The sequence below is a fragment of the Microtus ochrogaster genome, chromosome X (genome assembly GCF_000317375.1).
Source record: "Microtus ochrogaster isolate Prairie Vole_2 chromosome X, MicOch1.0, whole genome shotgun sequence".
NCBI classification, from domain to species: Eukaryota; Metazoa; Chordata; class Mammalia; order Rodentia; family Cricetidae; genus Microtus; species Microtus ochrogaster.
In genome coordinates this window covers 27,843,418-27,859,378 of record NC_022026.1, presented here as the reverse complement: position 1 = coordinate 27,859,378, position 15,961 = coordinate 27,843,418, and the positions used below count along the sequence as shown (strand labels likewise).

The window sequence follows — 15,961 nt, the reverse complement described above, 5'->3', positions numbered from 1 at the left end:
GAACTGAAGATGATAATGCATGTAAGGTTATTGATGTGGACTGGTGTTCACAGTAGTACTTAGTGGGGAAAGAAGCTGATAGCAATTCTTTCTTTTTCCTTTTTTTGTTGTGTATTAAGCTTATGTTAATTGTAAAAAATAAGGGATTCGTGACATTTTCATACACATGTATTATATTTTAATTACAATGACCCTCCTTTCATCCATTGGTCCTGGTCCCTTTTCAAAATAGTTTCCTTTCTACTTCCATGTTCTTTTTTTTTAAAAAAAAAAACCTAGACTCCTTATATGACATTAATTCCTTTAAAAATACATTTTCTTAATTATTTAAGAAGTGCATACATGTATGCAATGCATTTTGATCATATTTACCTTCCTCCAGCTAAGTTTAGACCCTCTCCCCCCAATTTTATGTACTCTTTTTTTTTTAACCCACAGAGTTTAGTTAGTCTTGCTAGTACTTTCATAGGTATAGAGCCATTCTCTAGGGTACAGGAAACCGACTAAGGGCACATCTCTGAAGAAAATGGATCCCACTGCTCCAGAAGTCATCAATTGCCAGTAGACATTAGTTCTTGACAGCTGCTCTCCAGACTAGCAGTACCTTAAACCTTTTTAGGGTAAATTAAGTTCCTTCCAGTTTTCTGTTCCTCGATTCCTGGCACAGAATAGCTATTAAACCGGTGACTGTTTTGTTTTTTCCAGGTGGTGAAAACAATTGGCTTGAGGGAAGTTTGGTTCTTTGGTCTTCAGTACCAGGACACAAAAGCTTTCTCGACTTGGCTGAAACTCAATAAGAAGGTAACCACTTACTGATCTGTCAGAAGTTCTTCCAGCTACTAACATATGCTAGTTAGCAAACCTGAGATCCTTACTCAGTAATATATTGAACAAAACAACGAAGGAAACAGTGTTTAGAGTCCTAGTTTAAAAAGTTATCTGGCCGGGCGGTGGTGTCGCACGCCTTTAATCCCAGCACTCGGGAGGCAGAGGCAGGCGGATCTCTGGGAGTTCGAGGCCAGCCTGGTCTACAAAAGCTAGTTCCGGGACAGGCACCAAAGCTACAGAGAAACCCTGTCTCAAAAAAAAATAATAAAATAAAATAAAAAGTTATCTGGAGGGGAGCAACCAGACTTAGTCAGCTGTCCTAAGTCAGATATGTCCATTTTTATGTAGGATTGTGTTTTCTTAGGTCTGCATGGCTGGTATTGGAGCTTCCAGAACTCCCACCCTCCTTTTGTATTTAGAGAAAGGGTTTCTTGTTGTAGGCTGATCTCGAGCTCCACACATAGCAGACGGTGACCTTGAACATCTGATCTTCTGTTTTTTTAGTTTGTTGGAATTACAGGTAGCCCAACACCTTGCTCCCCCTGATTACTTTCAACAAAATAGAGGCAGAGGACTCAACTGAGGGAAGGTTGCTGAGTTTCCACTTTGAATTCTGAGCAAGATGGCCATGCCAAAAGGAGTGGAGATGATTCTTTATTTTAGACTTGTTGCAGACCCAAGCTTTCAGTGGTTTAAGGTGTTGAGATCCCTTTCTCAAAGCCTGTAATTTGTAAGAAAGAGCCCAAATACCACCCCATGTAATGTCTGTAGACAACTAGCAGACTTTTCTCTCTATATCCCCAAACTGTTTGCCATTGACCCTAGAGGTCTCAATACTGTGCTCCGGCTTACTTTCCTGATTGTATCTAGAGGTGGGCGTCTCACTTATGCTCCAAAGCTCTTGTTCTATTAAAGAATGGAGCTTTGTAAAATTACATTTATTTACTATGTCTGTGCATGTTTATGTGTGCTTGCATGCACGTCATGGTAGCCATGTCAATCCTCTCTTCCATTTTGTTGTTCCTTAAGATCTAAATGAGGTCATAGCCTTGGAAACAAGTGTCTTTACCCTCTGAGGCATGCCGGTGGCCGCATCAGTAGCCACTTTTGCTGGACAAATTAGGAATGATTTTTCAGGCTTTGCACAGTCATCTGGTGGCTGTCTAACCTAGCCAATTCTGTAGCTTCGACCAGATTTGCTCATCTCCAGTAGTTTATAGCGTAGGAGAATAAGATTCCCCAGTGAAAGTAATGCAGTGCTTCTGTGTTTTAGTTGTAGTTTAGTTTTGTTTCGTTTTAAATTACGAGGAGAGTGGCCTTCCAGCCTTGGGAGATTACCTGAACTTAAGCTCTCTCAGTGCTCCTATCATTCCCATCACAGACTCGCTCCCATCACCAGAGTCTATTGTTTGAGAACCTCTATAACCTCTGTGTTCCTCCCAGGTGACTGCACAGGATGTGCGGAAGGAAAGTCCACTGCTCTTCAAGTTCCGGGCCAAGTTCTACCCAGAGGATGTGTCTGAGGAACTGATCCAGGACATCACCCAGCGCCTGTTCTTCCTGCAAGTGAAGGAGGGCATTCTCAATGATGACATCTACTGCCCACCTGAAACTGCTGTGCTCTTGGCCTCCTATGCCGTCCAGTCTAAGTACGGTGACTTCAATAAGGAAGTGCACAAGTCTGGCTACCTGGCTGGAGATAAGCTGCTGCCCCAGAGGTGAGTTGGTACCCTGGTCTTCTTTGACCTAGCTAAAGTGGGTCATGGGTAACAATCAAACACTGGCTAATTCCCACTCCCTATGGGGTGCCAGAGAAGTTTCTTTTCACTAGGTTTTGTCTAAACACTGCTGTGCTGCTCAGAGACACATTTGCATATAGTCTTATATCCTATTGTATTTCTGGTCTTCAAAAAGCGTTTTTCCCCTTTGTCTCCCTGATTTCAAAGCTTCATTACCCTGGAGATCGGCGCTTACATAGAACCAAAGATGGGTTGATTTGTTTTGTCCTCCCCTGTTTCCATTTCTTTTGCACTGATGAGATTTTATTTTAGAAATTCACAGGAGAGAGAGAGAGAGAAATAGGCAAGCCACGGGTACCATTCTATACAGTTTTCTGATTTTGCAAACTGCAAAGGTGAAAGCTCTTAGACACTTAATATTTTTGTCTTAACATCATGACAATGCCAAATAAACAAGGCAAGAGGTTTCCTTATTTTCTGGCTCTCTTCTCTGTCTCAGGTAGGTAGGTAGGTAGGTAGATAGATAGATAGATAGATAGATAGATAGATAGATAGATAGATAGATAGATAGATAGATAGGGAATTAACTTATAAATGAATAAAGAGAATGATCCGTTGTCCTGTTTGGTCTTCTGTTCTTGGAGCTCTTATTTTAGGAAGTCCCTTAGGTCTGTTTAGGTATGTTCAACTCTCATTGTCTGTATGAATTCAGCAGGATCTCAGTGGTCTAACTTTATATTTGCATCAACTCTGTAGAGAACTGAGTGCGCTTCCCTTCCCTCCTGTCTTTTGTCTGCATTTTTTTTTTATCATTCATTGTCTTTCTAGAGTCTTGGAGCAGCACAAACTCAACAAGGACCAGTGGGAAGAGCGGATCCAGGTGTGGCATGAGGAACACCGAGGCATGCTCAGGTAAGCCTCGCCTACCAGCTGTGAGCTTCACTGGCCTTGCAAGAAGGATGAGGATGGGGCCTACAAAGAAGAGACAAATGATTAGGGAAGTTGGTGCATTTTAAGAAAGAGAGAGAGGAATGATTTTGGGACTTAAATATGGAAGGCAAACTCTAATCCTTGTAAGACTGTAATTTAGATTTAGGCTTTTTTTTTAATTTACAAGATCAAAATTTTAATGTAAAGGGCTTTAACTTGAAAAGATCATTAATTATCAAATCAAGGCTTCATCTTTTGTTTTTTATTTTGCATGTGTGTGTATATATATGCGTGTGTGTGTGATACATGTTGTGTGAATGTGGGTATGTGTCAGAAGGATATAGAACAACCTTCATTTTCAGTAGTTGGTTCTCTCTCCCTCATGGGTTCTAAATATTGAATTCAGGTAGTCAGGTTGTATGTCAAGCACATTTACTCACCAGCCCAGATCAGAGTTTGTTTTTCAAATTATTACATTTGTCTATATTTTGTGTGATGTACATATGCAAATTCTCTCTCTCTCTCTCTCTCTCTCTCTCTCTCTCTCTCTCTCTCGTTCTCTCTCTCCCTTCCTCCCTCCTTCTCTCCCTCTCGTGTGTGTGTGTGTGTGTGCCTGAGCACCTATGCTTCATGCTGGGGTGCACATGTGGAGGTCAGAGGCAACTTTTTGGAGTCTATTCTCTTCTTCTACTCTACCTTGTAGGTCCCAATAACTGACAGACTTGCCAGTGCCCTGACCAACTACACCATCTTACTAACCCCAGAAGTTTTTGAGAAATGATCTCAGTATGTAGCCTAGGCCAGTCTTGAACACACAATTGTCCTAGCTCTACCTTCCAAGTGCTGGGATTACATGCATGTTCTATGACTCCCTACACCCTAAACAGTTTTGACTCCAATGAAAAGGAACATCAGGATCTCAAGGAAGTTTCTGGGCTGCTTAGTGATTCCACTCCTAAAAAGAAATTGGAAAGGAATTCTGTAGATGGAAGTTTCTGTCTAGTCTGGTTCCACTGCCATTGAGTCCCAAATAAACATATAGGTTTATATTAATTATGAGCTGTTTGGCCTATTAGCTCAGGCTTATTATTAACTAGCTCCTACAACTTAACCCATAATTCTTATCTACACTTAGCTACGTGGCTTGGTACCTTTTCAAAGTAAGGCATTCTCATCTTGCTTCCTCTGCATCTGGGTGGCGACTGACTCCCTCTTCCCAGAATTCTCCTAGTCTGGTTGCCCTGCCTATATTTTCTGCCTGGCTACTGGCTAATCAGTGTTTTGTTAAACTAATACAAGTGACAAATCTTTGCATTGTATAAGAGCATTATCCTTCAGGAACACTCTCTAAATATTGTAAAAGAATTTGATGGCTGAGGAACAAATCTCATTTTACTGTCATCACTCTGTCTCAGTTCTGCTAGGAAGGCGCTTCTATACAAAGATGTCACAATGCAAAGGAGGGAGAACATAACTTCTGTAGGGCTAGTATTCCAGAAGACAAGGGACAACTTCTCCTTGTTCTTTGGGTTCCTATCGGCAGTTTTTGTTTAACAGAAATCATGTATATTCCTGTTACTCATCATTTGCTTACAGTCTGTTTCCCAATCCTACGTGCAAGACCATTGTCAGAAACACAGATCAGGCTGACTTTTTTTTATATTGCTGGAGCTCTATTTTGTGATAATCTCTCTCTCATTCTGCGTCATTTAGGGAGGATGCTGTCCTGGAATATCTCAAGATTGCTCAAGACCTGGAGATGTATGGTGTGAACTACTTCAGCATCAAGAACAAGAAAGGCTCAGAGCTATGGCTGGGTGTGGATGCCTTGGGACTCAACATCTATGAGCAGAATGACAGGTATACCTCAGATTTCTCCAAGTTATTTGGATTAGTCTTAAACATAGATGCGATTCCTTACTGCATAGCAAGGCAGGACCATTTGAATCCCATCTCAGTTATTTTTCTACCTAATGAAGTCCAGCCATATGTTTGTACAGCTTCCTTAGTCCTATATTGACTAGAGTTGTACGATTATTATGGTAGTCACTCGCCAGATGTGAGTATTGAACATTTAAAATGTCATTACAACTGAGATGTGTAATAACTGTAAACAGCATACTACAATTAGAAGAACCACTATGAGAAAAAGATGTGTGCTCATAATCTTTCTGTGCCTGTAAAAGAATTCCCGAAAGAAATCAGCTTAAAGGAGAAAAGGTAGATTTTGGCTTGTGCTTTTAGAGTTTTGAATCTGCAGTTATGTGGTGCAGTTGTTTTGGACCCGTATTGAGGTAGAATTGTGTTGTGGAGAGCACGTAGTTGCTTACCTCCTGGCAGCTGAGAAATAGATAATGAAAGAGGAAGAGACTGGAATCCCAGTATTTCCTTCTAGGGCATGCCCCCAGTAGCCTACTTCCTCCATCCAGGCCCCATTCACAAACATCTGCCACCACTAATAACACCATTATCTAAGAACCTACCATTTAACAAATGATCTTTCGGGAGGCATGTGATAGCTAAATTATGCTGGGTATGGCAGTGCATGCCTGCTAACCTAGCATTCAGGAGGTGCAGGCAGGGAGAATCAGGCGTTCACGGCCAGCCTTGGATACATAGTTAATTCAAGGCTGTTAAGACTGAGGCTTAGGATTGCCACTTCTCTGATGAAACACCATGTCCAAAAGCAACTTGCCTGGAGGAAAGGGTTTATTTCATTTGCTCTTCCATATTTATCATTAAAAACAGAGAGGGCAGGAACTGAATAAAATAGGGCAGAAACCCAGAGGCAGGAGCTGATGCAAAGGCCATGAAGAAATGCTGCTTACTAGCAAGCATGGCTTGCTCAGCCTGTTTTCGTATAGAACTCAAGGCCACCAGATGCCACCAACCACAATGGGGTGGGCCCCTCAATCACTAATTTAAAAAATGCCCTACCACCACCGGATCTTCCAGAGGTATTTTTTTTCAGTTGAGGTTCCATCTTTTCAGGTGACTGGAGCTGTGTCAAGGTGACCTAAAACCAGCCAGCACAATTGCTGTCCTGGACTATGTGAGCCTTGTTTCGTCTGCTTCCTCATGTGAAAATAATTCAAACGACAGCAGTGTAAAATGTACCCATAGTTTTAAATGTTGATATATATGTTCAAATGAGAGTATTAGGATCTATAGTGTTAATTAAACCTTAATAATTAGATCATAATATTTCCTTTTTATCCATTTTCCTATAGCTCCTAGGAAATGTATAAATGTGAGCCTTATAAAATTATATTTTATATTATATAATTATAATTTTTGGACAGTGCTGACCTAATATCAGTTTTGTGAGGGTTCATAAAGTTCAAGCCTCGCATTATGATTAAGTGACTTTTGGCCTGTAAGTCTTGCTGTACTGTTGTGTTTCTTATTTATTTCCCCTCCCCCCAGTCTGCTCTTGGTGCAATCATGAGATTATTGTTCCATTTGCTGACTGAATCTTAGAGTCCGTTACTTATCTTCCCAAAGTTAATGATGAAGTAGAGAAGGTTTTCAGTTAAACAGTGCTGCAGATTCTCCAGAAGGTCTTTACAAGGTATTTGCTTCAACCCCAAATGGGACAAAACAGAGGGCAATAAGTCTGTTAACAGAGGGCAATAAGTAGCCGAGTTGACAGTAGGTCTCTCTCATCAAGGGAGAAGTTTATGTTAGTGGATAGAGTGGGACTTGTGGAAGTGAGGCAAGGTGCTAGGTCTGTTTCTTCCTTGCTTTCTCCTTGTCATGGTGTTGTTGACTCCTGTTTCTACAGACTGACTCCTAAGATTGGCTTCCCTTGGAGTGAAATCAGAAATATCTCCTTCAATGATAAGAAATTTGTCATCAAGCCTATTGACAAAAAAGCCCCGGTGAGTGACTCCTCTCTTTGACTCTGCTTGGCAGATTTTTGCCAAGGCTTAGATCATTCTAAGAGCAAACACGTCATTGGGTTCGCCTGCCTCTCCATTTTCTTTTGTGTGTAGCTGTTCACAACAGAACATTCTGTCAGAGGAAGCTGATGCTGAGAACTGGCCAGGTCATACCTGTTATTCGGTCGCTCTCTATTGTCAAGCTCCCTTTGTGGGTGAGCTGTGCTACAGGAAGTCTTAAGTGCTGCTGCTTTGCAATTATCTCAGCTTCCTAAGTCCCCAAAATGTACTCTTCGTGTACTTGGCTCGTGTTTAATTGTGGAGAGAAAGCAGAGCCAGAAGTTCAAATTCAAAGGTGACATTACAAATTTACCTTGTAAAACTTTCAATAAAAGAAGATTAAAGCATTTACTTTACACATATTTCTTTACCCATGAGTTTTTAAGGCGAAGTTTCACTTTAGCCCAGCCTGGCCTTAAAGTCACCCTCAGGCTTCAGCCCCTGAGTGCTTGAATTACATCCATGCATCGCCAGATCCTCTAAAATGTGCCTTTCTATTTTTACATTTTATTTGTTCGTTTATTTAGTATGTGACAATAATAATTTTGAAAGAGATCATGAATTTGGGGGAGGCACATGAGTAGGGTGGCGTGATGGACATGAAGTGCTAATGTATGTAGTTTTCAATAAAATAAAAAGCCAGGTTAAATCAAAGGCTTTAAAAAACAAATATCAATCAAGACAGTTGATATTTAAGAAATTTAGATACTTGTGTTCTTACAGTTTGCTTTCTTGTAACTAGAACACACTTTTCAGAAATTATAGAAATGGTGTCGACATCCATGGTATACCTGTTGACTAGAGTCCAGGAAGCCCTTTGAGACTCATTTGAGAACTGTAGCTAGACATCTAGGTACAGACATGGCATCGTCTGCTCCCTTAAGAGGTGATCCAGTTGGGCCAGTTAATCACTCATCCAAGGGAGTACCACTCAGAAAAGTCAATCCACCTTAAGCTAAGGTAAAGAAGTAGTAGGAGTAATTATTATCTCGTTAATTAGCTAGTGTACCTTCCCTTCCCCGAGTGTCTACCCCATGGTTGAGTCTCTGTTAGCTGTCATGAGGTCTGTCGGATGTGCGTATCCTACTGTATTCTGATGCAGAAAACCATAGCTCTTTCCTTTTGTTCTCTTCCGAGGTTTGGCCTCCAGTGCTGACCAGAACCTAAGTATGCATTCTCTGGTGCTTTGGGCTTTTTCACACTTTGTATAAAGATCCCTCTGCCATGTGGCCTCTTTCCCACTACCTGGCTGACTTCCATATTGGCTTAATTCAAGGCCATGGCCCTCTTACGCTCCCACCTGCGAATCAATAAGAAATTAATTTCAAAACCTGAAAAAAATACTGTAGCAGAAAAACACACTCCCGATAAAGTATTAGAGGGTGCTATTTTTTTTAAGATTTCCTTTTCTGTTTTCCATGTTTATTTTGTGTGGAGTGGGTTAAAAGGATATGCATTCCATGATGTATACATGGAGGTAAGAGAACAACTTGCGAGAAATGATTTTCTTTCTTTATGTTGTTTTCGGGCATCAAAAGTCTTATTGTCAGGCTTGATAGCAGGCTCCCCTTTAGTTCCTGAGCCATCTTGCAAGGGCTGCTTTTCATTAACAGAGTTGAAGAAAAATTGGTGTCAAAGATAACAGACTTGGGTTCTAGCCTTGAGTCTGCCACTACCCTGGCAATTGACTCTAGGAAAACCCTTTTCCTTGCTCTGATATAGTATTTCCACTGGAGTGCAAACAATTGGGTTATACAATAGGTCCAGTACTTTGGGGTTTAGCTTTACAGAAGCCAGAAGGTCACTTCCTCCAAACTTTAAAAATTTTGAAATTTGGTATGCTGTTTCTGGTGTGTGCGTGCATGCATTGTGTGCTCAAGGGCATACATGAACCCTCTTGTCAGCCCTGAAAAACTCAGCTGCTTTTTTTCCTCCAGGACTTTGTGTTCTATGCTCCTCGTCTTCGGATTAATAAGAGGATCTTGGCCCTGTGCATGGGGAATCATGAGCTGTACATGCGTCGGCGTAAGCCTGACACCATTGAGGTTCAGCAGATGAAGGCACAGGCACGGGAAGAAAAGCACCAGAAGCAGATGGAGCGGTAGGTGCCATAGCGCTGGAATTCATAGTCCCAACTCTATGCTGTGATAAGGAAGTTTCCAAAAGCTTCCTAGACTGCTTAGGGTGTCCCATCAGCCCAGGACCAGGACATATGAACTGTGGAGGGGAGGAAACCCCATATATTCAATCTCAGCACAGACATTTTTGCTTTTTTGTTTGTTTTTTTATTTGTTTGTTTTGTTTTTCCTCTATAGCTTTGGAGCCTGTCGTGGAATTAGCTCTTGTAGACCAGGCTGGCCTCGAACTCACAGAGATCCACCTGCCTCTGCCTCCCGAGTGCTGGGATTAAAGGTGTGCACCACAGCCCATCTTTCTAGTAGTAGGACAAAATAGACAAATTGTTTAGCATATGCAATAGGGAAAAGTGCATGCCAAGCATTTTGAGAGGTCTGAGAGTAAAGACAGGTAGAGCCAAGGTCTAAAGATGCTTCCTAGGGCTGGAGAGATGGCTCAGCAGTTATGATTGCTTGCTGCTCTTGCAGAAAACCCAGGTTCAGTTCCCAGCACCCACATGGCAGCTTTCAACCATCTGTAACTCCACTTACAGGGGATCTGGCACCTTCCGGTTTCTGTGGGCTCTGCGTGCATGTTGTGTACTTATATACACATAGGAAAGCACACATACATAAAATAAAAATTCATAAAGTCTTTCAAACAAAAAATAATGCTTCCTTGAATAAGTAGTGAGGCCAGAAAAAGCAAAGACATATTCTAGATAAGCAACAAAATCTGGGAAAGGGGAACCTAAAGCTAAGGTTTAAGGCAGGCCAAGTTAGCACTAGCTGTAGACTTGAAGCATAAAACCTAACCTCACCATGCTATAAAGCTGCAAGACAGAGTGCAAGCATTAGTAAACCATTGTACAGGTGGAAGGCTTGAGAACAAGAGCAAAGCCATCTGATCTAGGTGGTTACTTGCAGTACCAGCAGTCCCGTTTAGGGCTCATGAATTTAAGGTAAATGGACTGAGCCTGGAACTCTGTGTGGGGCTGCGATGTGATGGCTAGATTATGGAGGAAAGTGAGAGTGGTCCTTGATCACAAGCTCTGCCTTACGTAGAGAAGATGGGAGCTAACAGACTTAGGTCGCGGAACTCCTCGAGGCTCCTTGCTGTCCTGTAAGCATCCCTCCTTCTCTTTTCTAGTGCTCTGCTGGAAAATGAGAAGAAGAAGCGTGAGTTGGCAGAAAAAGAGAAGGAGAAGATTGAACGGGAGAAGGAAGAGCTGATGGAGAAGCTGAAGCAGATCGAGGAGCAGACCAAGAAGGCTCAGCAAGGTGAGGCTTAGCGTCACTGTGGAGGCCAAGTTTCCTCAGAACCTCACCCAGAGCTGCAGAATAAGACTGCGTAATCCAGGTGTGGCCACAGAGTAGATAAGGAATTTGTCGAGAAAAATTGTTGGAACCACTGGGCCTTGAAGTGCAAAGTTTGTAGCAAGCACATTAGTGTGTCATCTTCATCTCTGAGCCCTCTATCAATTTCCTCCTTTTCTACCAGAACTGGAAGAACAGACCCGCAGGGCCCTAGAACTTGAGCAGGAACGGAAGCGTGCCCAGAGTGAGGCTGAAAAACTGGCCAGGGAGCGTCAAGAAGCTGAAGAAGCCAAGGAGGCCCTGTTGCAGGCTTCCAAGGACCAGAAGAAGACCCAGGAACAGTTGGTAAAGTGGCTTCTTGGGCTGGGGCTGTGTGCATGCAGTTTTCTTGCTTGCCCCCCTACTGGTTTATAAATTCCTTGGCCTGTGTAGCTGTGCCCTTCTAGCTCATTTGCATCCCAAAGGTCTCTAAGCATTCATTCAAAAGCAAGCTGAAGTGTCATTAGTATGGCCCACAGTCTCCCATAGCCCTTGGGTTTCATTTATTTTCTTAGATAGAGATCTGATCCTGTAACCTAAGAAAGGAAAAGGAAGAGGACCTGCCATGAGTTGCTTTTGCCGTGTTTCCTCATTTCTTGCTTTCTTCGGTTTCTTTCTTCAGTAGCCCTGTGCAATTAAACCCCATAGAGAATAATGTCACTAGACAAGGGATTTGGGAATCGTGGAGGCTGAGAGACTTGTCAGAGGACACTGCTGTGTGTCATGAAGGTTTTCCAACCCTTCCAGTCTCCTTTGGAAAGATTCCCCCCCTGATATCATATCTAAAACACGGGTTCTGTGACTTATCTAGGGCCAAATTTCCTTAAGATAGCCCCTTCCTTTCTGTAGTATTGATGAGTTAGTATCTCTCAGGAAAAAGATGTCATGAGAAATTGGCTCAAGGGATATGGGCTTGTATAAACTCTTCCCCACTGCATAAATTGCCTTATGATATTAATAATTCATTTATTTGTTCTGGTAGCAGCAGTCTTGGTGGACCCCTGAGATAGCAGTGAAACATTTGCTACTTGAAGCAGTGACTTCCAAGCTTTGCTGAGGGCCACTGCATAGACATTTGACAACATTAAGAGGGGAAGAGGGGCAGAGATGACCAATTGTCTGCCTTAAGGAGGCCTGTAGTCTAGGAGGGGAACTGTGACTTATGAAGGGGTCAAGAGTGGAGTAATTTGGTTTCAAGAGTCCCTAGGGCGGTAAGAAATGGAGTAGCCAATTGCGTACCAGTTCCACAGAGGAACTGGGGTTACAGGCTTCTGTCTGGATCCTGAAAAGCCAAAGGTCAAGCCCTTACAGGCTTCTAATATGCCTATAGGCTGCAGAAATGGCAGAGCTGACATCACGGATCTCACAGTTGGAAATGGCCCGAAAGAAGAAGGAGAGCGAGGCTGTGGAGTGGCAGCAAAAGGTAAGATACAGAATCCAGAGTGAAGCATTGTGGGAAAGAGTATGCTGTGTGTATATCCCAGTCCTTGCCTTTCTTAGATTTAGACTCCCCACGTTTTAGACAAACACCATTTTTTCAGTCCTTATGGGAAAAGGTATTCGAAGCTTTCTCAAATACTTTAGAATTCCCCAATACCCATGGGAAGTTGATACTATCACTCTTATTTTCAATTAAAAAAAAACTTCATAATCAAACCAATAAAGTCATTTGTCCTAATTGGTCTCTTACTAGACTTGTCTTCCTAGGTATGATTAGGTTAGCAGAACTTCCCCGATCTGACTGCCGGTCCTTCTTTTTCTGTCACTGGCCAGGCCCAGATGGTACAGGAGGACTTGGAAAAGACCCGTGCTGAGCTGAAGACGGCCATGAGTACCCCTCATGTAGCTGAGCCTGCTGAGAATGACCAGGATGAGCAGGATGAGAATGGGGCAGAGGCCAGTGCTGAGCTGCGGGCTGATGCTATGGCCAAGGACCGCAGTGAAGAGGAGCGTACCACTGAGGCAGAGAAGAACGAGCGTGTGCAGAAGCATCTTAAGGTATCCAGGCTGTGCCAAAAGGTCAAGGAGACTGTGTGATGTCCTTTGCTAGAGCTAGGGTATACATGCTGTGGTGATGTCCGTGCTGAATAGGAGGCTGGGACAATAGAAACCTAAAGGGAAGACACTCGCTAGGCATAGCCTAGAATGCCTCATTTAGCTCTCTCCTACTTCCCACTTCTCTCTGTTCAGAAAACACCTGGCTAACCAAATTACTACTTGAATATTTGGAAGATTATTCTGACTGTTCTACTCTCAAGAGATAGCCACCATTAATTCATTCTACGCTGTGTGTATGTGGTGCAGGCTCGCGTATGCGCATGCACATGTGGATCATAAGGCTAGGAAAGAGGAGATAAACTAACAAAGGAGAGAAATCTGATCTAAGGCGTGGAATTGGGATGAGAAGAAGCCATTGACCCTTGACTCCGCTTGCATCCTCACAGGCCCTTACTTCAGAGCTGGCCAATGCCCGAGACGAGTCCAAGAAGACTGCCAATGACATGATCCATGCTGAGAACATGCGGCTGGGACGAGACAAATACAAGACCCTGCGCCAGATCCGGCAGGGCAATACCAAACAGCGCATCGATGAGTTTGAGTCCATGTAGTGGGCATTCAGCCTTTAGGGACCCCTCCTCCTCCTTCCTTGTCCCCACACTCCTCTAGTTTTGCCTAACTAACACTGTGCTGGAGCCACTAACTAGAAAAGCCTTGGAGCCATGCCAAGCATTCAGTATAGCCATGGGACCAAATTTAGCCCTTCAGTCCCCCGACTCAGATCCCTGGGCAAACATATGGCCCACTGTGGTGCCAATGGAATCTCCTTCTTTTCTGTCACATTCAGCCTAGCTTTCTAGAGTAGGTCCTGTTTCCCCAGCTCACAGGCTCATTCCTTTTGATTTGGCAAGCACTCCCCACTTACTGCCTTCCTCTGGGACTCAAGTGTAAAATAGGCTGATAGCTAGCTCCCATCCCTTGACTTTTTTCCAAGTCTTGTGATTTGCAGAGTTAGAATATTGTGTGGTTTAGGGACAGAAGTACGGCCTTGGCTCTGTCTATTAGCATGTCAGATGACGAAGGATTTGGCCTCTTCCTGTCCATCCCTTTTAGAGTCATTTAGGCTTAGTAACAATTGGAGGGTAAAGAGATGCTTAGTCATTCTTCTTTCCTCTACCTCCCGTGTTGGGCCTATTACAAATTCAGTCCCAATAAGCCTCGTCCCTGTGCTCGGGGACTCAGTTTCTAATCAAGGAGAGATAAAGGGATGACGGAAACAGTGCGTTCAAGAGAGCACACTAACAACCTAGAAAGCCTCTTGCCACTGCGCATCTTTAGAGCCTTTTTTCTATCAAGTTAGGTCTATGGGTAGGGCTACCCTCATGTTAGTCCTTGTTCCTGGTTCCGTCTCTGAATCTGTCCCTGTCCTCTCCAGTCTCTAGTTCTCTTCCAGCTAGGACAGAGAGAACGAGCACCCCCAAACCTAGCCAGTTACATCTAAGGCTCTTGCCACAAAGGGAGACATGGTTATTCCTGGCTTAAGTATTTTCTCTGCCAGGAGTTCTAGACTCCTCCCACCCAGAGCTGATTGGACCACTGTTCCTGCTTCACAGACAGACATTATGACAAGTAAGAGTAGCTCTTCTTTTTCAGTCACCCAGTAGTCCTTCCCCAGCTTACCCAGTCCCAAGTGGTGAGTGGGTCCTGCTTCTGACAAATCTCTAACCCAGGTCGCATCACTAGCTGTGCTGTCCCTTGGAGCTACATCCAGAAAGCCGCTGGGTGTTCTGGCCTTGTCCCTTCACAGTCCCACACCCTTCCCTCCATTTTGGAGAAGCTGCTTCCTCTTTTTGTCACATTGTGCTCTTCTAATTTTTTACCAGTATTATATATTCTAGGGATAGCTAACTCGATATTGATTTCTTTTTTTTTTTTTTTGGCTAATGCACTATTAGAGATGCTAGTCTTGGAGTGGGATCATTTTAGCTTCATTATTTTGACTACCCCTACCCCATATCTGGGAAGTATATACTGTATTAGAAAATATTTTGCCAAAACCAATATGTATGAAGACTTCAGTATTAGTGGTTTACCTGTCACTATAGGTCATACAATCCATTTAAAATGTACTTAATATTTGGTTTTATTGTTCCTATTTGCCTTTTCCCCAGGGTTGAGTCCCTCCATTCAGTATCCCAAGCCCAAAGCCTCCCTCAGCCCATGCCCCTTACTTAACCTTGGGTAATCTTGTATGCATTGCTGTGAATTATATTGACACTCGGTGAGCTGCCCTATATTGGCTAAAGTCAAACCTGGAATTGTGGGGGCAATCTAGCTGCATTAAGGGCAATAACCCACCCCCACAGAGACTTGGGGGGTTAGATTTATATTCAGGATTTTTTGTGTATTTTTGTTTTTTAAATAATTGTTTTGGAGGGGTTTGTGCTCAATCTGTGTTCTATTTCAGTGCCAATAAAATTTAGGAAGACTTCACTGTGACTCGGTCTTTCTTTCTGTATATTTCATTGTAATTTCTTGTCCATAGGCTACCTTTCTATCTTTTAGCACATTTTACCTTGACTTAAGTTCTAGTGAAAGGAGGAATATAGTTATCTTTATTTTAATAGGAAGGACTGGCTTTAAACACCACTGAATCAAGAGCAAGCAGATTCAGTCCTGAGGTTACAGGTGTGATGGAGCTGACGGATCTGTTCCTTTTTTGCTACTTCCTGACATATTTTGCCAGTATGGGTTGGAGAAACAGCTCATCTGTTGAAGGCTCACAACCCAGTTGTTTGGTGTGGCTACGGGACCTGATTAACCACGGGATACTCCTAGTCTTTCTTGGCAGTGGAGCATGGTGCTTTGAGGCTAGGTAACCTAGGCTGGCCTTAACTTCAAGATCCTCTTGCTTTTGCCGCCTCTGTGCTGACGTTCCAGGAATTTGCCATCAAGTATGGTTAGGCTCCTTATCTCTGGCACACTCCTGGGAGGGTCAGCCCCTGTTCTGCCTCCTTGTCTGGAAGATTTCTGACTCATTTTGCTCCCCACCACC

The 15,961-nt window shown here is 43.1% G+C and overlaps 1 protein-coding gene and 1 non-coding gene across 2 annotated transcripts in view; one reads left to right on the top strand and one right to left on the bottom strand.

Annotated features, from left to right (window-relative positions):
* Positions 1-15,393, top strand: part of Msn (moesin) — a 70,146-nt gene extending 54,753 nt beyond the window's left edge. Inside the window, exons 3-13 of the mRNA XM_005358637.3 lie at positions 706-801; positions 2,272-2,546; positions 3,396-3,479; positions 5,211-5,357; positions 7,282-7,378; positions 9,376-9,539; positions 10,703-10,833; positions 11,054-11,214; positions 12,239-12,331; positions 12,682-12,906; positions 13,353-15,393. Of these exons, the coding sequence (XP_005358694.1) occupies positions 706-801; positions 2,272-2,546; positions 3,396-3,479; positions 5,211-5,357; positions 7,282-7,378; positions 9,376-9,539; positions 10,703-10,833; positions 11,054-11,214; positions 12,239-12,331; positions 12,682-12,906; positions 13,353-13,517 (1,638 nt within the window). The 3' untranslated portion in view covers positions 13,518-15,393. The remainder of the gene's footprint in view (positions 1-705; positions 802-2,271; positions 2,547-3,395; positions 3,480-5,210; positions 5,358-7,281; positions 7,379-9,375; positions 9,540-10,702; positions 10,834-11,053; positions 11,215-12,238; positions 12,332-12,681; positions 12,907-13,352) is intronic.
* Positions 1,110-1,222, bottom strand: LOC113457484. Its single transcript, XR_003378042.1, has one exon.
* Positions 15,394-15,961: the final 568 nt, after the last annotated feature.